We start from the raw sequence: 22,180 nt of genomic DNA, 5'->3' as shown, positions 1-22,180 counted from the left end.
TAGATGGATCAGAAACTGGTTGGAGGGTAGAAAACAAAGGGTAGGAGTGAAGGGTCACTACTGCGACTGGAGGAGGGTCACGAGTGGTGTCCCGCAGGGCTCGGTGCTCGGGCCGCTGCTATTTAATATCTTCATAAATGATCTAGAAACAGGAACGAAGTGCGAGATAATAAAATTTGCGGACAACACCAAACTATTTAATGGAGCTCGGACTACAGAGGACTGCGAAAAGTTGCAAAGGGACTTGAACAAATTAGAAGAATGGGCGGCGAAATGGCAGATGAAGTTCAACATTGAAAAATGTAAAGTATTACATGTGGGGAGCAGAAACTCGAGGTACAACTATACAATGGGAGGGATGTTATTGAATAAGAGTACCCAGGAAAGGGACTTGGGGGTAATGGTGGACATGACAATGAAGCCGTCGGCACAGTGTGCAGCGGCCGCTAAGAGAGCGAATAGAATGCTTGGTATAATCAAAAAGGGTATTACAGCCAGAACGAAAGAAGTTATCCTGCCGTTGTATCGGGCGATGGTGCGCCCACATTTGGAGTACTGCGTCCAATATTGGTCGCCGTATCTTAAGAAGGATATGGCGTTAGTCGAGAGGGTTCAAAGGAGAGCAACACGTCTGATAATAGGTATGGAAAACCTGTCATATTCTGAGAGATTGGAGAAGCTGGGTCTCTTTTCCCTGGAGAAGAGGAGACTTAGAGGGGATATGATAGAGACTTACAAGATCATGAAGGGCATAGAGAGAGTAGAGAGGGACAGATTCTTTGAACTTTCGAAAAATAAGAGAACAAGAGGGCATTCGGAAAAGTTGAAAGGGGACAGATTCAAAACAAATGCTAGGAAGTTCTTCTTTACCCAACGTGTGGTGGACACCTGGAATGCGCTTCCAGAGGACGTTATAAGGCAGAGTACGGTACTGGGGTTCAAGAAAGGATTGGACAAATTCCTACTGGAAATGGGGATAGAGGGGTATAGATAGAAGATTACTGCACAGGTCCTGGACCTGTTGGGCCGCCGCGTGAGCGGACTGCTGGGCACGATGGACCTCGGGTCTGACCCAGCAGAGGCATTTCTTATGTTCTTATGGCTCATCTGCAGCGTTCTAGCACTGGCAATGTGTGTTCACTAGCCTTTTTTGTAGTTTTACCAGCAAAAAGAAACGAACTGGAGGGACGGGGACAAGATTCCATCACTTAAGATGGTTTGAAACAGCTGTGCCTTTGTCATTTTAATTCTGTTTCCCAAAGAGAATGAATGCAGAAACCAAATGGAAGGCAGCTCTAAAATGAGAGAGACAGTAGAGATGTTCAACTCATTCTTTTTCATCCAACAGAACGCTGTAAAGAAATTATATATAAGAGGCAGAGAAGGGGGGTAGCAACTCAAAACTTTAATGGAGAACCACCAAATTTGCCACGGGGATAAACTGGTTAAAATAGAGAGAGTTTGAAAACAGACAGGATTAGACCAGGTGTTCCAGAGAAAATATGTCAATGAAAGCTAGGAGGATGCTTGGATCCACAGGGAGAAGAATGGCCAGTAGGAGAAATGAGGTACTGATGCCCTTGAATAAGACTTACATTACATTAGTGACTTTTATTCCGCCATTACCTTGCAGTTCAAGGCGGATTCCATAAGAGGTTATCTGGACATTTCCAGAAGAGTTACAGAGTTGAGCGGGTTACTTCAGGGGATTGAAATGCTTCCTGCGGTGTTAGTTTGTCTTGATGGATTTCTTGAATAGCAGGGTTTTTATTTCTTTTCTCAAAATTTTGTAGTCTGGTGTCATGATCAGTAGATTGGACAGTTGGTGGTCTAGTTTCGCTGCCTGCGTGGCCATCGTACATTTTTTTGCGTTTGACGCCTCTGATTGGGGGGGGGTGCGTGAATGGTGTCTGGGTTCTCCTTTGCCTGGTTGCGATAGGTCGGAGAAGGCGGTTGTTCAAGTAGGCTGGGCTGTCCCCATTCATGGCTTTGAATAGTAGACAGTAAAATTTGAATAGTATTCTTGCTTGAACTGGGAGCCAGTGTGAGTCGAGGTATGCGGCGGTGACGTGGTCTTATTTCTTCAGCGAATAGATCAGTCTCAGGGCTGTGTTTTGTACTATTTCTAGTTGTTTTGTCATGACTGCGGGGAGATAAGAGGATGTTGCAGTAGTCTAGAAATCCTAGGACTAGGGATTGGACCATGAGCTGAAACTGTTTTCTGTCAAAGAAACCACATTTATCCGGCATCTATCAAACCCCATGGGTGTATTTTAACTGAGAGTCTACTGTATCTATGGTATCACTACATAGATGATATCTAGACAGGAGGATTGGAAGCACTTTTTGATTTCCACATATGGCTTAATACCAGAGATATACTACTATTACTTATAAGTTTTTTTAGTTTTTATTAGGATTTTATATACCGCCTATCAAGGTTATCTAAGCGGTTTTTACAATCAGGTACTCAAGCATTTTCCCTCTCCGTCCCGGTGGGCTCACAATCTATCTAACATACCTGGGGCTATGGAGGACTAAGTGACTTGCCCAGCGTCACAAGGAGCAGCGCGGGGTTTGAACCCACAACCCCAGGGTGCTGAGGCTGTAGATCCAACCACTGCGCCACACACTCCTATAACTTACATAGCGCTGAAAGGCATATGCAGCGCTGTACATTTTGACATTTACACACAGTCCCTGCTCGGAAGACCTTACAACCTAACTTGGATAGACACGACATATAGGGTTGGGGATGCAGAACCTCAAGTTTCAGATGAATTATAGTAAAGGGGCGTCAACACCTCATTTATCCGCTATTATTTACTATGTAAGATCAGGTGATCTTTTTACATATCAAGATTATCAATGTAGATGGTGTTTTAGAAGACTACCATATTATCGGGCAAAATGGTAGAAACGATGATAAAAAATAAAACTGTGGAACACGTAGACAAGCGTGATTTAATGAGACGGAGTCGGCATGGGTTCAGCCGAGGGAGATCTTGCCTCACAAATTTGCTCGACTTCTTTGAAGGTGTGAATAAACATGTGGATAAAGGTGAAAGGTGAGCCGGTTGATATAGTGTGTATCTACATTTTCAGAAAGCTTTTGATAAAGTTCCTCACGAGAGGCTCCTCAGAAAATTAAAGAGTCATGGGATAGTTGGCGAAGTTCAGTTGTGGAATAGGAATTGGTTATCGGATAGAAAACAGAGGGTAGGATTAAATGGTAATTTTTCTCAATGGAGAAGAGTAAACAGTGGAGTGCCACAGGGGTCTGTACTGGGACTATTTAACTTATTTATAAATGATCTGGAAATTGGAACGACAAGTGAGGTGATTGAACAGTTTAGTGTCATCTGCAAATTTAAAGTTGTTAAAACGCATGCAGATTGTGAAAAATTGCAGGCGGACCTTAGGAAATTGGAAGACTGGACGTCCAAGTGGCAGATGAAATTTAATGTGGACAAATGCAAAGTGATGCACATTGGGAAGAATAACCTGAATCACAGTTACCGGATGCTAGGGTCCACCTTGGGGATTAGCACCCAAGAAAAGGATCTGGGTATCATTGTAGACAATACAATGAAACCTTCTGTCCAATGTGTGGCGGCGGCCAAAAAAGCAAACAGGATGCTGGGAATTATTAAAAAAGGGATGGTTAACAAGACTAAGAATGTCATAATGCCCTTGTATTGCTCCATGGTGCAACCTCATTTGGAGTACTGCGTTCAGTTCTGGTCTCCTTACGTCAAGAAAGATATAGTGGCGCTAGAAAAGGTTCAAAGAAGAGCAACCAAGATGGTAAAGGGGATGGAACTGCTCTCGTATGAGGAAAGACTAAAACAGTTAGGGCTCTTCAGCTTGGAAAAGAGACGGCTGAGGGGAGATAAGATTGAAGTCTACAAAATCCTGAGTGGAGTAGAACGGGTACAAGTGGATTGATTTTTCACTCCGTCAAAAATTACAAAGACTAGGGGACACTCGATGAAGTCACAGGGAAATACTTTTAAAACCAATAAGCAGAATTTTTTTTCACTCAGAGAATAGTTAAGAACATAAGAACATAATAATTGCCGCTGCTGGGTCAGACCAGTGGTCCATCCTGCCCAGCAGTCCGCTCACGCGGTGGCCCTTAGGTCAAAGACCAGTGCTATAAATGAGTCCAGCCTCACCTGTGTACGTTCCAGTTTAGCAGGAACCTGTCCAACTTTGTCTTGAATCCCTGGAGGGTGTTTTCCCCTATAACAGATTCCTGAGGATGTGGTAAGAGTGGATAGCATAGCTGGTTTTAAGAAAGGTTTGAGTAAGTTCCTGGAGGAAAAGTCCATAGTCCGTTATTGAGAAAGACATGGGGGGAGCCATTGCTTGCCCTGTATTGGTAACATGGAATATAGCCACACCTTGGGTTTTGGCCAGGTACTAGTGATCTGGATTGGCCACCGTGAGAATGGGTTACTGGACTTGATGGACCATTGGTCTGACCCAGTAAGGCTATTCTTATGTTCTTAATAAATTATTATAATAGTCATGCCATCAAATGAAATTTGTCGTATAGCCAATTTTTAAGAGTTAAGAGTTATGTTCCAGAGAGGAAGACAATATGCCAATTTAGAATTAAGGCTTCCAGATTTGTTGTTGATAGAGGTTATCCTGATAGATTCATTAGAACAGGATTAAAGGCTGAATCACAAGACAGAAAGTCCCTGCTGAGTACAAAAATCAAGAGATTCATACATACAATATAATAAGGATATGAAGAAATATTGGCCTGTTGTACAAAACTTTTCAAACAGGGATATCTGATAGTTGCCTTCAAGAGATTAAAAAAAAACTTAAGATATCCTAACACCTTCTGCATGTCCCATTTTACATATAAGGAACAAACCCCGCCTTTTACGAACGCTAAAACCTGTGCTATGCGTTCGTAAAGGAGGGGCAAAGTTTGGGAAGACTTTCTATGTCTGAATTGTTCTGTGTGCAATTTGAATGTTAAAACAAAGATGTTCATTTATCCAACATCAGGAGAGAAAGAAATATGAATTGAAACAATATTCAAATTGCCAGACGGCATGTTATTTATGATGTTATATGCCCTTGTGGTTTACTGTATATAGGTAAGACTAACCGCCCATTTTACAAAACTGTGGAAGCGTTTTTTAGCAGAGACCGGCGCACTGAATGCTCTGCGCTGCTCCCGACGCAGTGCAGAGCATTCAGCATGCCAGCCCGTGCTAAAAACCGCTTTTGTGGTTTTGTAAAAAGGGGGGAGGGGTAAGCGAGCTTTTAACATATGAATTACTGAAGCATACATTTGAAGAGTTAACTTTCTATGTTTTTTAACAAAAAACAAGCCCAGATTGAAGAGGTGGCGCAATGATAAAATATTATTGCAAAGAGAACAAAGATTTATATTTAAATTTGATATAGTTGTGGCCAAGGTCTGTCTTTTTATGAATATCAAAACTCATTATTTGAGAAAGAATGCTAACTTTATATGTCTTTCATTATATTGTTTTTACCGTCTAACATACAGCCTAAGGTAATTTTTATATATCTTTTAAACTATATTTATTATCAAATCTGATAGGCATATTATTTGCATGCCAATATTTTATATTTTACTCTTCTCTATTTACTATTTGAATTGTTTGGCAGTCCACATGAAAGTTTTGTGTAAGAAATATTTTTTAAATGACAGATATTGACTGGGTACTTTTCGTGTCTCCAGTGTCTCGAGGATACCAATCACGCCATTGGCATGCACGCCGAAACATGTGGATTTAACGCCTTTTTTTGTGCAATTTTGCGGCTGTTTGACAGCATTTTTTCTTAAAAAATTATATTTTGGAGGGTGCCAGCAGTTATGGAATTGATCTGTACCATCCGTTTTCATTTTTTAAATTCTTTTGAAAATCGCAATTTTTGGCAGCAGATTTGTTTTAGTACTGTTTCAAACATTTTTTTTCCTAACCTATGTTTCAGCAGAAATCCAATCCAATTCTAGTTTTCTCAGCTGAAAGAGCACTCACAAAAATCTTTGTCGTTAAAACTAAGGGCTCCTTTTACGAAGCCGCATTAGTGGCTTTACCACACACACCTTTTTAGCGTGCGCTAACCCCCAAGATAGCCGAAAAACTACCGCCTGTTCAAGAGGAGGCGATAGCAGCTAGCGCAGCCAGCAAATTAGCGCACGCTATTATGCGCATTAAATCACTAACGCGGCTTTGTAAAAGGAGCCCTAAGAATCTGCTTAGTTTTGACCTCTGACCTCAGTAAAGGTATTTAGTAGTGCTGCCCGATTCAGAGAAAAATATTTCGATTCGATTCACCCTGTTGAATCGATTTTTCGATTCGATTCACTGTTAATGACACAGCTTTTTAAGTTTAAACATTTTATTTAACCAAGGCAATATCATATCAAAAATTCCCAGCTTCCATCCCCAGTCCCCCAGACTCACCAGCCCCCCTGCCAATTCTGAGCTTCCATCCACAGCCCCCCTGCCGATTCTGAGCTTCCATCCCCAGCCCCCAAGACTCACCAGCCCCCCTGACAATTCTGAGCACCCCCTGCCGATTCTCAGCCCCCCTGCCAGTTCAGTTACTTACTCGACTGGATGTAGAATTGCGGGGAAGAGAGGAGAAATGCAGAGACAGCCAAAAAATACCCTTTGCTTCCGACTGGTCCGCTGCACGAGGTCTGCTCGCTCCCCCTCGACGCTCCCACATCCTTTCGTTTCTTCTGATGTAACTTCTGGTTTTGCAAAACCGGAAGTTACATTAGATGGGAATGAGTCTGGCAGCCAGCAGTGAAAAAAGAATGAACTTTAATCGGGACGAATCGGTAAGTCCGGTGTTTTACAAAAACGAGCCGATTCGAATCGATTCACCTGATTCGAATCGTGAATCGGGCAGCACTAGTATTTAGTCATCAGTTGACATAAGCAGATTCATTCGCTTTTCACTGCTTGTGAGCAAAAAATGCTGTTAGTCTAAAGCAGTGTCCTGCAAACTTTGTTGAGCTGCAACGCACTAAACGTAGTGGCCGCGGCTCAAGGCATCTCGGAAGTGTGTGATGTCGACACGATGACATCATGTGCATGCGTGATATCAGCACATCGACATTGCGCATAAGCAAAGGCCCTCCAGACAGCCGGGAAGACACGCGGAAAGAAGGAGAGGCACTGGCGCCGGCATGTCCTGTAGGCAGTCAGCCGGCGCCTCTCCTTCCCAGCATTTCGTGGCACACCTGAAATTTCAGGAGGCACACTAGTGTGTCGTGGCACACAGTTTGCAATACACTGTTTTAAAGGAAAAAAACACCGATTTGTGAGCACTTCTTGTTCTGTACTTTCTGACACTGTTTTTTGCAGGTTCTTATGGTAGTGAAATATATACTTTTTAAAAAATAATTTTATTTAATGATTGATTTTAATACAATGATCTCAATACAACACAATATATTTCATAAGCTTAAGAAACTAATAAAAAAATAATGCATCTTATAAATACTACAAACGAAACAATCCCATTCCCTATCTCTCCCCCCCCCCCTCCCAGAAGACCTGGTTCCATAACCACAGGAATAAGATAATTCTTTCAAAAAGCTTTTTATTTTTAATTCAATATAACTCTCCCATATATCATTAAATTTCATCCACTGATTAGTTAAAAGGGCCGAAAGTCTATATTTTTCACACACTATTCCTAAGCGTTCTCTCACATAGGTTCTCTCACATACATTTAGGGCTCCTTTTATGAAGCTGCATTAGCAGTTTAACGCATGTAATAGTGCGTGCTAATTTGCCGGCTGCGCTAGCCGCTACTGCCTCCTCTTGAGCAGGTGGTAGCTTTACGGCAGGCGCGGGGGTTAGCGCACGATAAAAATATGCGCGCGCTAAAAAACCCTAGCGCGGCTTCGTAAAAGGAGCCCTTAGCGTTCGCCATTGTTGGGATAATGCGAGTCTAGCAGCTATGAATGCCAAATCCATAAGTTTCGATTGAGAAGATGTTAGACCTTCTATTCTTACTCCCAACAATGTGAACTATATTCTTATTGTATATATTTTGAGTTTCACAGGGGCTAGCAGGGGGCTTGTTTTATATCTTCCCCCTGCAGGTATGCGTTTGTATTTACAAATGAGTCTAATGAGTATGACATGGCACACTCCATTTACATTTGGCTTGTAATTCCTGCACAGTGTCGCACTCTCTTGTACTAGAGGTCTGGACGGGAATGGGGATCGCGGGAATCCCCCCGTAACCCACGGGGACCCTCCTCTGGCCCACGGGACTCCCACGGGGATGGAAGGCTTTGGAAGCAGGGTTCATCCATATAATATAATGGACACATCAGCCTTAGTAAAAGAGGGGGTTTATAAGTTAATTACCTGAACAGAAAACAAAAAAAGGGTTCCACCAAAGAGATTCCACAAGGAAAACAGCAGCGCAAACACAAAAGAAACTGTGGAATCGATGATCCTGTCAGAAGTAATTGCTGCTTTTTATGGGGACGGGTGGGGATGGAGGTAATTCCTCACGGGGACGGGTGGGGATGGAGAGGATCCTGGCGGGGACAGGTGGAGACGGAGAGGATCCTGGCGGGGACGGGCGGGATTTCTGTCCCCGCGCAACTCTCTATCTTGTACTAGCCCTGCTGATCAGGAAAGGTATTGTTGTACTAGTGTTTGAGTTCACTACCTATGCAAATCACCTGAGCAGGAATCCACTCAATTAACTTACTACCGACTATTTTTATTGTCTATTATCCGTGAGCACTTTTATTTATTTATTCAGCCCGTCCTCCCAAAGGAGCCCAGAACAGGTTACAAGAGCTTTCACAGTTTAAGCAGGACAAACTTTGGTGGGAAAAACAAACTTGGTGTACATAGAGGTATAAATTGTTTTACAGAGTTTTATATGGAAGCTCAGTGTATGTAAGTATTTTAATTTAATGCATTATCTTATTTGATTTGAACTGGATTTTATTTATTTGATTATTTCTTTATATCTGTACTTATTTATTTCATTATGTTTTGACTTTGATTTCACTGCGATTCTTTTACGTTCATAGCCTATGGCGAAACATGGCCACATGGGGTTATTAATAGAAATAAAATCAGACTTCTTTTATTTGGACAGATGGGTTTTATGCATCTTCACTGTAACTGGGAACCCAATCCATCTAACTATAAAACAAATACTGGCAGTAAAGTTCTTACCATGCAAGGGGAAGCAACATATCTTCCTGCCCCATGTCCTGAACGTACTGGAGAAGTGGTCTATAAGGATGGTACACTATCAAACAGCAATCCTGAAATAGGAAAAGTAACACAAAGTGGGGAACAGCTTTAATAATAATAATAATAACAGTTTATATACCGCAATACCGTTAAGTTCTATGCGGTTTACAATAGATTAAGCGAGGTACAAATTGATTGAATTTAAGAGGGGGGAAGAGGAGAGTTAATAGGACCGGAAGTGCGTTGTTGAGGAGAAAGAGATTAATAGGACAGAGGAATCACTATGGAGGAGAAAGATGAGTGGGTCAGTTGTCTAGATACTTTAGGAACAGTTGAGTTTTTAGACGTTTTCTGAATTCCTCATAAGTAGTGGGCGAAAGCAGTTGATCTAGGTCTTTACCCCACAATGCTGCTTGATGTGAAAGAAGGTATTCATGGTGTTTTTTATTGTTACTTGCCCATGGTACCATCTTCATATTTAAATTACAGAGCACAAGATCAGCATAATGAGCTCATCTATGTCTCCAGCTTACTCTGCAAACACTGCACTTAACTATGCCACGTTTCTCAGTCTGCTTTCCTACCCACAGACTGCTCAGACCAGGCAGCGTATCACATCACCTTCCTAGATTTTAGGAATCATCATTCATGCCAATTCCACATGCTATGCGACTCCCACGGAAATCCACTTACATGAAACAGATTGAAGATTCTGGAACTGAAAGAGCTAAAATGACATTATGTCAAACGTGTTTATCAGATTGTATAATTTAAGGTCATATCCGAAAACAAAATACTGGAGTATCTTTTGCTTAGTTTATTAGTTATTTATACACCGCCTATCAATGGATGATGATAGAATGATGGATATGCAATGATAGAAAAGCTGTTTGTCTCCATTTCACTGGATAAGATGGCATAGTTTGATTTCTGATTATAGCAAACAGGGTTAAATGATATTTAACAACCACTGTGTCATATTACTTGGCTTAAATATGCCATCAAACTATTTTTCCTCTATAATTAATCATATTTCTTATCCTTTTTGCTTATTATCAAAGACCCCCATTAATAAACCCTCAAGTAATAGCCTAGGAGGATGGCATATCACACAATATAAACAGTTTTCAGTGCATAGGACCTCCCAAAACATACGTTATCCCATGTCCACATTCTGTCCAGTTTATAACAAATACTCATTTATGCCATTACCTCCATTCCTTCCCTTATAACTTCGTGATATTTTGTTATTAGTGTTTCTGTATTTTAAATCTATTAATGTTCAATTGCATCAATCAAGCTGCCCAGCAAATCGTGATACAACTATCACTTTCACTCTCTTAGTTCATATACAGTGAAACCTTGGTTTACGAGCATAATTCGTTCCAGAAGCATGCTCGTAAACCAAATTACTCATATATCAAAGCGAGTTTCCCCATAGGAAGTAAGGGAAACTCACTTAATATGTTCTTACCCACCCTCACCCCCAAGGCCAGTGGCTCCCACCCCCTCTCCCCCCCCCGCGTGAACTGCCCCCCCCTCTCCCCTCTCCCCCCTCTCCCTCTCCTCCCACCCCCCCCCCGCGCGAACTGTCCCCCCCCCCCCCCCCCCCAACAGCACTCAGCCTTACCCCATCTGGCAACGGCATGCAGCCCACATGATGTGCCAGTGTAAGAAGTTCCTGCCCCTTGCCTGGGCCTTAAGCATCTGCGCATGCTCAAGGTCCAGGCAAGAGGTAGGAACTTCTTTCACCGGCACCAGCACGTTCTGTGGGCTGCGTGCCAGTACTAGATGGAGTAAGGCTGAGTGCTGTTCGGGCGGGGAGTGTTTGCGAGACAAGATTTGCAGGAATGTTTTGCTCATCTTGCAAAACACTCGCAAACCGAGGTTTGACTGTACTTGTTTTTTCAAATCAGCAATACTTATCTTATATGGTGACCTGCCAATCCAACGTTGGATGACCATAAACAAACTACAGCTAAATGCATCAAAAGCAGCCCCTCTGGGTTCACAAAAAAAACTGCACGTACACGCGTCTCCGCCTTTCTTGAGGAAATAATACCCTCACAGCCTAGGAATACTACTGGACTCAAATCTATCTCTTACAGACCACATTTCTCAAATAGGGTCAACCTCCTTTTACTACCTCCACCAGCTGAGGAGCATCCGAATAAATGTCTCAGACCCTGAATTTGCCCAGTTATTCTACGCTTTTGTCCTGTTCCTTATGGATTACTGTAATGCATTACTAGTAGGCCCATCCGCCAAAAAACTCTCCCCCCCTCCAATATGTCCAAAATGCTACAGTCTGCCTATTAAAAAACTTGAGCATCCGTGACCACGTCACCCCAGCGCTAGCATCAGTTCATTGGCTGCCTATCAAGAAGCGCTGTATCTTCAAAGCCCTAGTCCTGGCATTCAAAACCTTCAAGAAATTGGTACCAGGCTATATGATTCCCAAGCTACCAATCTATAACCCAAGACAACCATTAAGATCCCAGAAAGAAAGACGACTGTCTCCTCCCCCTGGATGCACCCTCAAAACAGAATCAGCCTACTCGCACTTCCTGCCCAAACTATGGAACCTCAACCCCCCCCCATCTATCAGAGAGCTGGACAACGTGTGGAATGTTAGGAAGGCCATGAAAACCTTCCTCTTCACAAATCCAGCTCCATGAAAAAAAGCAAGCCTATATGATCTCAGACAAACTCACCATGAAAAGACCAAGCCTAAACAATCTCGGTTAAACTCACCAACTGGCCAATAGCGCTAACTTCCTCACCAAAGCATATACAGTTTATTAGATTATCTCAAATGTTTATATCTACTATAGCATGTATACAGTAGTTAGTTAATGTATCTCGGTTGTTTAATTTTACTTTAGCATGTATAGTTACCTATTCACTATTTACCATAACTCGGTCATTGGACAACTAGCTTTCCAAACATGAAACGTGTCTTGTCCATTTTGTCTCGATTATGCTATGTATCTACTCCTGTAACATTCATTCTGAAGAAGCTACTGGTGGCCTGAGCACAGGCAAGCTGACTGAATTCATATGTCATCCCATATGTACCTAAGCATGGGCTTTGCTTTGGTTCTTACGAGTCCTGCAGGTCCCTGAGAGCACTAGAGGTGCCATCTGAATTTTTTGCTCATTGTCCTTTTGTGAGCATTAGGCAGTGGCCAGTGTCTGCAATTCTAATGATCTCTTAGGAAGAGAGCAGATGGCTTTGTAACAAATGGGGATCCCTTTAATGAGGGCCATAAGGTTCTTCCTCCCCTCCTCCTCTATTTTTTTATGCTGCACAGGGCAGGGAAATATCTGGAATTGAGCTCAGATCTGGCAAAGTGAGTTTATTAAGCCTAAAATTTAAAAGCAGCAAGCTACTCGTTTCCTAATTAAGGTTTTCTTGTCCAGATTTATTCCTGACATGTTCTCTTTTCATTCTAAAACACTATATAGTAGTCCTTCTTTTTTAAATAGGACCTATTTTTATAACTACACCTATTTAAAAATCTCCAGGTCCACTCCACTCGAGGTATCATCACATTTTAACGTGTTTGCCTGTTTGCTGACTGCTAAGGCTGAACATAAGAGGAGCTTTCAAAACCCTTAAGCATTAATCTCTCCTCAGGAGTTAAAGAACAAAGCATTATTTGTCATTCTAAATACCAACCACAATGGTTATTTATTCTTGTTTGCCTGTACTCTTGATGTAGCACCTTTTCTAGGTCCTGATAGAAACTTCTTTCCTCCCTCCCAAGAAAAGTATATTTTGTTAAAGTTTTTCTCCTTTATGTATCATTCTAAAGGAGCAACTGATGTATGTTGAGTGGAGACTGCAAAAGTCCCAACTACTGATTCAAAATTGGACAATTGGACTGATTCAAAACATTGGACAAGGTGAGACACGGGACCGGTGATTAAAGGCACAGAAACATCCATCCTCTGACCATACCCGGTCATAAGGTGAACACTTATTTTTCACTGGGTCCTGTCTCTCTGTCCACCCAACCCACAAGCCAGTACTACTCCCTCTCTTCTCTCACTCTCCCATATTCCTGTAAAGCAACGCTACTTACCTAACAGGTGTTATCTCTCTGACAGCAGGCAGATATTTTCACATGTGAGTGGTATCATCCACGGAGTCTGGTTTGGACAGTGTTAAAAGTGTACTGTTGCTTTAAACTTCATACGAAGCTTCGAGACTGCCCGCTTTGTGCATGTGTGAGTGCCTTCTCAACAGACGTCAGCTCGCAGTTCCATAAGCAAACTAAGAAGCCAACCAGGGGAGATGGGAGGGATGTGAGAATATCTGCCTGCTGTCCCTGGATAACAGCGGTTAAGGTAAGTAACTGTGCTTTATCCTTGGACAATCAGGCAGAATATTCTCACATGTGGGACTCCTTATCTTACTGAACAGGATGGTGAGAGAGTTGGCCATTAGCAAGAAAATAAATTTTCTAAAACTGCTTGGCTGAAACGACCATCTCCTCTGGAATAAGATTCTAGACAGTAGTGAAATATAAATGTGTGAATTGAGAACCAAGTAAGCTGCTTTGCAAATATCTTCAATGAGAGTGGAACACAAAAAAGCCACTGATGCTGCCATAGCTCGGACTTTGTGTGCTGTAACAAGATTTTCGACCTGCAGCCCAGCCTGAGCATAGCAAAAGGAAATGCAGGTTGCTAACTATGTGGAAATAGTTTGTTTGGTTACAGGTAGACCCAACCAGTTAGGATCGAAAGAGATTAACAGTTGAGGCGAAGACCTGTGTGGCTTAGTTCTCTGTATGTAAGACAAGGCACGTTTACAGTCCAATTTCTCAAGGGTAAGAATAAGGCTTTGGAAAGAACACAGGTAGCACAATAGGTTGATTCACGTGAAATTCCATAATAACTTTGGGAATTTAGGATGAGTTCTAAGAACCACTTTATTGTGATGAAATATTGTAAATGGTGGATCACAAACCAACACCTGTAGTCCATTCACTCGACGAGCAGAAGTGACACAGATCAAGAAGACCACTTTCCAAGTGAGAAACTTGAGAGTAGTTGCCAGTGGTTCAAATGGTGGCTTCATCAGACTATTGAGGACTACATTGAATTACAAGATAACTGGAGGCGGCTTTAGTGGAGGTCTGGAGTTCAAGAGGCCTTTCAGAAATTGGGAAACAAGTGGATGAGTGGCTAACGGTTTATTGTTAAAAGGAACAGGGTAAGCACTAATGTGAACTCTAACCAAAGTGGTCTTAAGCCCAGTTGGATAAATGGAGAAGGTAGTCCAATACTGAGATGTGGAAGGATGGAGTTGATGGAGATTACACCACAAAATGAAGAATGTCCATTTGAGTCAATAGCATTGCTGAGTAGAAGACTTTCTGGAAGCAGCTACAATGGCTTGTACTGAATCTGAAAGATTATAATTTGCTGAAGTCAGGTTAAGAGGACCAAGCTGTTAGGTGCAGAGATTGCAGATTGGGATGTAAAAGAGATCCTTGACTTTGAGTGAGTAGAGCTGAAAAGATCTGTAATGGAATTGAATCCTTGAAACTCAGTTGACGTAGAAGGGAAAACCAAGGCGCTATTAGGATCATGGTGGCTGACCCTTGTTTGAATTTGACCAATGACTTCAGAACCAGAGTGATTGGCAAAAAGGCATAGAGGAACTTGTGTGACCAATCTAGAAGAAAGGCATCCACTTCCAGATGATGAGGAGAATACAGTCTGGAACAGAAGAGAGGTTACTTTTGGTTGAGGGGAGACACAAGAAGCTGAGCACATTTGGAACTGGGCAAGTCCTCAAAACATATTTGTCAAAGCCATATATGTCCAAGGCAAACAGAATACCCTAGCCGACAAGCTCAGCAGATTTCTTCAGTTGCACGAGTGGATTCTTATGCCACATCTTCTCGATTTGGGGAACTCCTCAGATAGGTCTGAGATGCAAGGTAGATCTGAGATGAAGTTGAGCAAAGGGAGTTACATGAATGGTGGATGCCATGTGACCCACGAGATGCATTTGTCTTGTTGAGATGTTTTATAGAGGACACATGAGTGCAAAGTTGAAGCAAGGTGTTTTGTCTTTGTTGGGCCGGCCTAGCAAAGGTCCTGAGGCTGCCTAATGAAACTGCTTGTAAACTACTGCTAGTGGCAGCTATGGGGCTAAGTTAAAATTATATAGTGAGCTGCCGCTAGGCTAGAGAAGAGAAGGGTTTTGCTAGAGAGGGAAGGATGGAAGGGAGAAGGGGTACTGCTAGACATGAGGAGAGAGAGAGGTGCTGCTGGACAGGGGGGAGGGAAATGGAAGGGAGGAGAGTTACTGCTGGACAGGGGGGAGGTAAAAGGAAGGGAGAAAAGGTGCTGCTGGACCTGGCAGAAAGGGAGGGAAAAGAAAAGTACTACATACTGAAGGGGAGGGTGTGATGGTGCATGGGGAGAGAGCATGTTGGGTTGGGGGATGGGAAGGAGGGATGCCACTCAAGGGAAGAGACAAGGATAGAGAGAAAAAGTGTGCAAGAAGCAAAAAGTGTTGGACTCATGGAGAGAGCAAGATGGATGGGAAAGACGGGAAGGAGAAATGTTACACTGGGGAAGGGAGAGAGGGAGAGGGAGAGAGATGAGGTAAAACTCTTATAAATCTTTCATTTAACAGTTAAAGGAAAGATTTATAAACTATGAGTTTTACCTTATGCAAAGTTGTCATTTCTTTAATAAGACATTAACTATTTTTTCTGTGGCCCTCCATGTACCTACAAATCCAAAATGTGGCCCTGCAAAGGGTTTGCATTTGAGACCATTGCTTAAAGAGATACCACATGCCTATCCCACACTTTCTTGAATTCAGACACAGTCTTTGTCTCTGCCACCTCTTCTGAGAGACTGTTCCACGTATCTACTACCCTTTCTGTAAAAAAGTATTTCCTCTTCGGCAAGAAGTGGTACTCATATTTGTTTCAGTATGGTGAAGTTTTCACTTCAATTATTGACTGTTAGAGGGGATGGGGAGTGGGATGGATGGAGGGAGACATATTACACAAATGATGACAAGGTTGTCTTGTTATTGTATCTTTATTGTTGTTTTCTTGCATAGTCATCAATAAAATTGTTGCAACATAAAAAGTATTTCCTTAGATTACTCCTGAGCCTATCACTTCATCCTATGCCCGCTCATTCCAGAGCTTCCTTTCAAATGAAAGAGACTCAACTCATGCGCATTTACGCCATATAGGTATTTATACATCTCTATTATATTTCCCCTCTCCCACCTTTCCTCTAAAGTTTAAAGTATATATATTGAGATCTTTAAGTCTGTCCCCATACGCCTTATGACGAAGACCACGCACCATTTTAGTAGCTTTCATCTGGACCAACTCAATCCTTTTTATATCTTTTTGAAGATGTGGTCTCCAGAATTGTGCATAATATTCTAAATAGGGTATCATCAGAGTCTTATACATGGACATCAATACCTCCTTTTTCCTATTGGCCATACCTTTTCCTATGTGCCCTAGCATCCTTCTAGCTTTCGCTGTCACCTTTTCAACCTGTTTGGCCACCTTAAGATCATCACATACAATCACACCCGCGCACATAATAATAAGCTCTATTCTTGTATACCGCCCAACCATGAGTTCCAGGCGGTTAACAATCAAGAAGGACTGTACAATCAGTGAAGCATACATGTAAACAAGACAAGAGAACAATCATAATACAAATTTATCAAACAGTTAGGTTTTTAGTAACTTTCTAAACTGTACTGTTCCTACAGGTTTTTGCAGCCCAAATGCATGTCCTTGCATTTCTTAGCATTACATTTTAGCCGTCAAATTTCAGACCATTCTTCAAGCTTCGAAAGGTTATTCACACCATCCAGGGTGTCTACTCTATTGCAGATTTTGGTATCATCTGCAAAGAGGTAAATCTTACCTGACAGCCCTTGAGCAATGTCACATATTAAAATGTTAAAAAGAAAAGGCCCAAGAACAGAACCTTGAGGCACACCACTGGTAACATCCCTTTCCTCCAAGCGATCTCCATTGACCACAACACTCTGTCGTCTTCCACTTAACCAGTTCCTGAACCAGTCAATCACTTTGGGGTCGATCCCAAGACCATTCAGTTTATTTATTAGACATCTGTGTGGAACACTGTCAAAGGCTTTGCTAAAATCTAAATACGCCACATCTAGCGCACTCCCTCTATCTAATTGTCTGGGCACCCAGTCAAAGAAATTGATCAGATTTATCTGAAGACCTACCTCTAGTGAATCCATTGTTGCCTCTGGTCCTGTAATCCACTGGATTCCAGAAACTTTACCTTTGGCTAGCCCCTGGGTCTTCTCTCTGCTGCATTTTGCCTACAGAAGAGGCAGAATGTGGCGCAGGGAAGACCCAGGTGTTGGCTGAAGGTAGCCTGTCATGCTACTGCTTCTGACAACTGAGGGAGTGAGAAAGGAGCAGTAGTATCAGATCCATAGGGAAGATGAAAGACAGGCCAGACTGAGGGTGGGAAGAGATGCTGGCCCAAGGGGAAAAGGTGGAAGGGGACACTAGCAAAGCAAGTTGGCTTAGGGCACCACTATCCCTTGAACCAGATCAGGTTGAACCTAGATAAAAGTATGTCACAAGAAATAGTATATCACAATGGTTCTTAAACCAGCCAGTCAGGTTTTTGGGATATCCCTAATGAATATGCATGAGACAGATTTTCATATAATGGAGGTGACAGGCATGCAAATCTGCCTCATGCATATTCATTAGGGATATCTCAAAAACCCGACTGGCTGGTGGACCCTAGGACAGGATTAAGAACCACTGGTATATCATGTTCTAAAAGTTATAATAAAGGAATGCTGAAATCTCACACTATACTATGGGAAATAGCATATACTGAAAGCAACAGAGACCAACTGAATAATGAACACCAATCATCTTACCTAGTACATCAGGGGTGTTAAAGTCCCTCCTCGAGGGCCGCAATCCAGTTGGGTTTTCAGGATTTCCCCAATGAATATGCATGAGATCTATTAGCATACAATGAAAGCAGTGCATGCAAATAGATCTCATGCATAATCATTGGGGAAATCCCAAAAACCCGACTGGATTGCGGCACTCAAGGAGGGACTTTGGCACCCCTGCAGTACATGAACAGAAACAAGTATTCATATGAATGTTTTATAGCTGTATAGCAAATATAACATCATGACGTTGTAAGAGCTTACTTACCATTAATTCTAAGAGATAAAATTCACATTCTAGTATCTGAAAATGGAAGAAAAAAGGTAACACCCATGGTTAATACAAATGCCAAAAGAAGAGCTAACTGACTATAGATATTTATCATTCCCTGGGGTACGTGTACTGACGAGACAAAATGCAAGAAAAAGCAGAACCCTGAATCCCGCTGCAAATCACCCACTATCCAAGTATAGTTTTATTGATCCATGTTCGAATCACAAAGTAGTCCTTTTACTAAGCTAAGTGTTATAGAGCACTTACTGCAGCTTAAGAGGGCTTACGGTGGAATTTGCTCAGGTACACACTACTCATATGCTAAAAATATATATTTTTTGGGAGCGCAGAGAGTGGGCATTTCTTTGCTAATCAGAACTACTATATTATTATTAATAAAAGTTTTGTTATTAGGCGCTGAAATTTGACTTTTTTCCCTTTTTTTCCCCTCATAGACATGCCAAACAGAATAGTATCATAGGATAGTGCCACATGGTTTTCTAATAGACAATTTACTTGAGTCCAAATTGAATTCCAAAAAATTTTAATACAGGGACAATAATAAAGTAAATGGTCCAATGTCCCTGCTTCCAGATTACAATGCCAGCATCTATTAGACTTAGAGCTATCTACTTTTTGTAAACGAACAGGGGTCCAAAACGCTCTATGCAACAAAAAGAACCAAGTTTGTCTTATAGATGCTAACACTGTACATCTCATTCTCCAAGACCAAATTCGTGGCCACTGAGATGCAGAAATTTGCTGCTTGATCTCAATGCTCCAAATGTCTCTAAGACCATTTTTTGTTTTTTTATTCATATATCCAGAAAGTAATTTATACCACATTGCGGCTTGATGTCCCAGGAAATCTGCTTGAAAGCATATTACTAATAATTCAATTCAGCATATTACTAATAAATGGAAAAATTATACAAATATTAATTATTCTTTTTGGTGGAATTCACTTTATCATATTTATAAAATGGAAAGAGCAATTGCTTTGCAGAAAGGTAATTATGATAATTTTAAGAAGATCTGGGGGCCATTAGAAAGTTATTGTAATGAGTGAACATCATTTTCCTTTGTTAGATATATATATTTTATTGGGGGGGGTTAGGGGAGAAATATTTGATCTTTTTTAATATGTGGTGTTTCTACTTGAATTATGTTTATTTGTAGTAACTGAGGGTGAATGGGTGGTAATTTTTATATTTTATGATTATATGTGTAAGATTTTCAAGTGGGTGTGCTGGTGGATACAACAATGAAAGCATCAGCACAATGTGGGACAGCTTCAAAGAAAGCCAACAGAATGCTGGGTATTATCAAGAAGGGTATCATGACCAGGACAAAGGAAGTCATCATGCCGCTGTATCGTGCTATGGTATGCCCGCATCTGGAGTACTGTGTCCAGTATTGATTGCCGTACCTCAAGAAGGACATGGCAATACTTGAGGGGGTCCAGAGAAGAGCGACGAAAATGATAAGAGGTATGGAAAACTTGTCATATGCCGACAGGCTGGAAAAGCTGGGGCTGTTCTCCCTGGAAAAGTGGAGACATGATAGAAACTTTTAAGATCCTGAAAGGCATAGATAAGGTAGATAGGGATAGATTCTTCAGACTGTGGGGAACAAGTACAAGGGGGCACTCGGAGAAACTGAAAGGGGACAGGTTTAGAACCAATGCCAGGAAGTTCTTCTTCACCCAGAGAGTGGTGGACACATGGAACGCACTCCCGGAAGCTGTGATTGAACAGAACACAATACAGGGATTCAAAGTGGGTTTAGATAAATTCCTGAAGGAGAAGGGGATTGAGGGGTACAGATAGAAGTAGTGATAGGTTATAGGATGAGTTCAGGGACCACTGACAGGTCATGGACCTGATGGGCCGCAACAGGTGCGGACTGCTGGCCACGATGGACCTCTGGTCTGACCCAGCGGAGGCAACTTCTTATGTTCATGTTTGTTACGTACTGGTATAATTTTGTACACTTGTTGATGGATTTAAAATGAATAAAAGAATTTTTTTTAAAAAAAGAACTACTATGATTAGAGCAGGATTACCATGTGAGCCCTTACTGGTAATAAAAAAAAAGTTATCAATGAGAGAGACAGAGAATGACTATCAGTGTGAAAAAGTAAAATCAACCATTTTACTGCTGTGGTAAAAATATCATATGGGAAAAGCCTACATTAGTGCATGCTAAGGTCACTTTATATCACAGCTTAGTAAAAGGACCTCAAAGAGAAAGAGAAAGTCCTGCAAGATCTGTGGCTACAAACAACAAGGAAGGCAACCAAGTCACATCAAGGTCTGCGTGGGGGAAGCTCACAGTGCCAAACTTGTCTCACAACTTATGAGCTAAATACAGTGTAACAGCCGTCCAGCCCTCCAGCCGTCCTCTCTGCTCGTGTTCTGTTGGAGGCCAGGTTCCTGAAGAAGGGCTCCTCCCGAAACCAGCGCGGTTGAACCTTTCCTCCTGGCGCGGTTTTTCCGTCGGTGTGACAGTTTTGGATAAGTATTGTTTATTTTTGGATATGTTTTTCACCTTTTGGTATGGTTTTTGATTTTGTTGTGATTTTGTGCGTGCTTTTTGAGGGGGTTTGGCTGGCAGGGTTTGTGTGGGGGTCGCTCAGGTCGTTTGTGTTGAGTTTTATTTACTCACTTTGATTGTTGATTGGTTTGATTCTGGCACACGCAGGGCGCTCGATGATGGTGTGCGGGTGGAGGCTTATCGCCTTGACCCAGAAGTGAAGTGTCGGAGCTGTGCTCCTATCACTGAGGGTTCACACTGAGAGCGCCCTATAACATTATACAGTGTGACATGCTTTTTTGACATGTTACACTGTATTTGGCTCATAAGTTGTGAGACAAGTTTGGCACTGTGAGCTTCCCCCACGCAGACCTTGATGTGACTTGGTTGCCTTCCTTGTTGTTTCTAGTTTAGGATTTGTTTGGCAAATTAGGAGTGTGTTGTTGTTGGAGATCTGTGGCTACAGCAACATCCTCCACCTTGGGGCCGATTCCTATCCTGATCAACAAAACCCTGCCTAAAAGCAAAGATCCAGATTAAGGGGCTCAGGAATAAGCTCCAAGTACTGCACTTCAATATGTTTCCAGCTGCTCTTGGAAAACCCTTCCCCCTCCAAATAAGCCCAAGACTAAGGGCTCCTTTTACAAAGCCGCGCTAGGGCCTTTAGCTAGGGCTAAATTGCCGCGTGCGCTAGCTGCTACCGCCTCCTTTTGAGCAGGCGGTAGATTTCCGGCTAGCGCACGCTAATCCGGTGCATGCCATAAAACCGCTAGTGCAGCTTTGTAAAAGGAGCCCTAAGTCTGAGCAGTAAATTAAAGCCATAGACACATGTTCTTACCCACACAGGCACTAGGTAAGTATCGGCTGAAAGGATTCATGTTAGAACACTGATTTGAGGTATGATAAAATTATGCAGTTGTTAAGACTTACAAAATACCAAAACTGAAGAGCTGCGTTTTTTATACATTGTACACATGACACTCTAAGTCAGTTGTCTCCAACTCAAACCCTTTGCAGGGCCACATTTGGGATTTTTAGGTACTTGGAGGGCCTCAGAAAAAAATAGTTAATGTCTTATTAAAGAAATGCCAATTTTGCATGAAGTAAAACTCTTTATAGTTTATAAATCTTTCCTTTTGGCTAAGTCTTAATTAAGTATTA

General features: G+C 42.0%; 1 protein-coding gene across 5 annotated transcripts in view; it reads right to left on the bottom strand.

Moving 5' to 3' along the window:
• The window catches only part of CCNC (cyclin C), a 105,840-nt gene that overhangs the window by 42,283 nt on the left and 41,377 nt on the right, over positions 1 to 22,180 (bottom strand). For all 5 annotated transcript variants that reach the window (XM_033937910.1, XM_033937908.1, XM_033937906.1 and 2 more), the window contains 2 exons: positions 18,479 to 18,514; positions 9,225 to 9,316 (listed from right to left, as the gene is read on the bottom strand). In XM_033937910.1, the coding sequence (XP_033793801.1) occupies positions 9,225 to 9,316; positions 18,479 to 18,514 (128 nt within the window). The remainder of the gene's footprint in view (positions 1 to 9,224; positions 9,317 to 18,478; positions 18,515 to 22,180) is intronic.

Source organism: Geotrypetes seraphini, chromosome 3, assembly GCF_902459505.1.
Source record: "Geotrypetes seraphini chromosome 3, aGeoSer1.1, whole genome shotgun sequence".
Classification (NCBI taxonomy): domain Eukaryota; kingdom Metazoa; phylum Chordata; class Amphibia; order Gymnophiona; family Dermophiidae; genus Geotrypetes; species Geotrypetes seraphini.
This window is presented reverse-complemented; position numbering and strand designations above follow the sequence as displayed.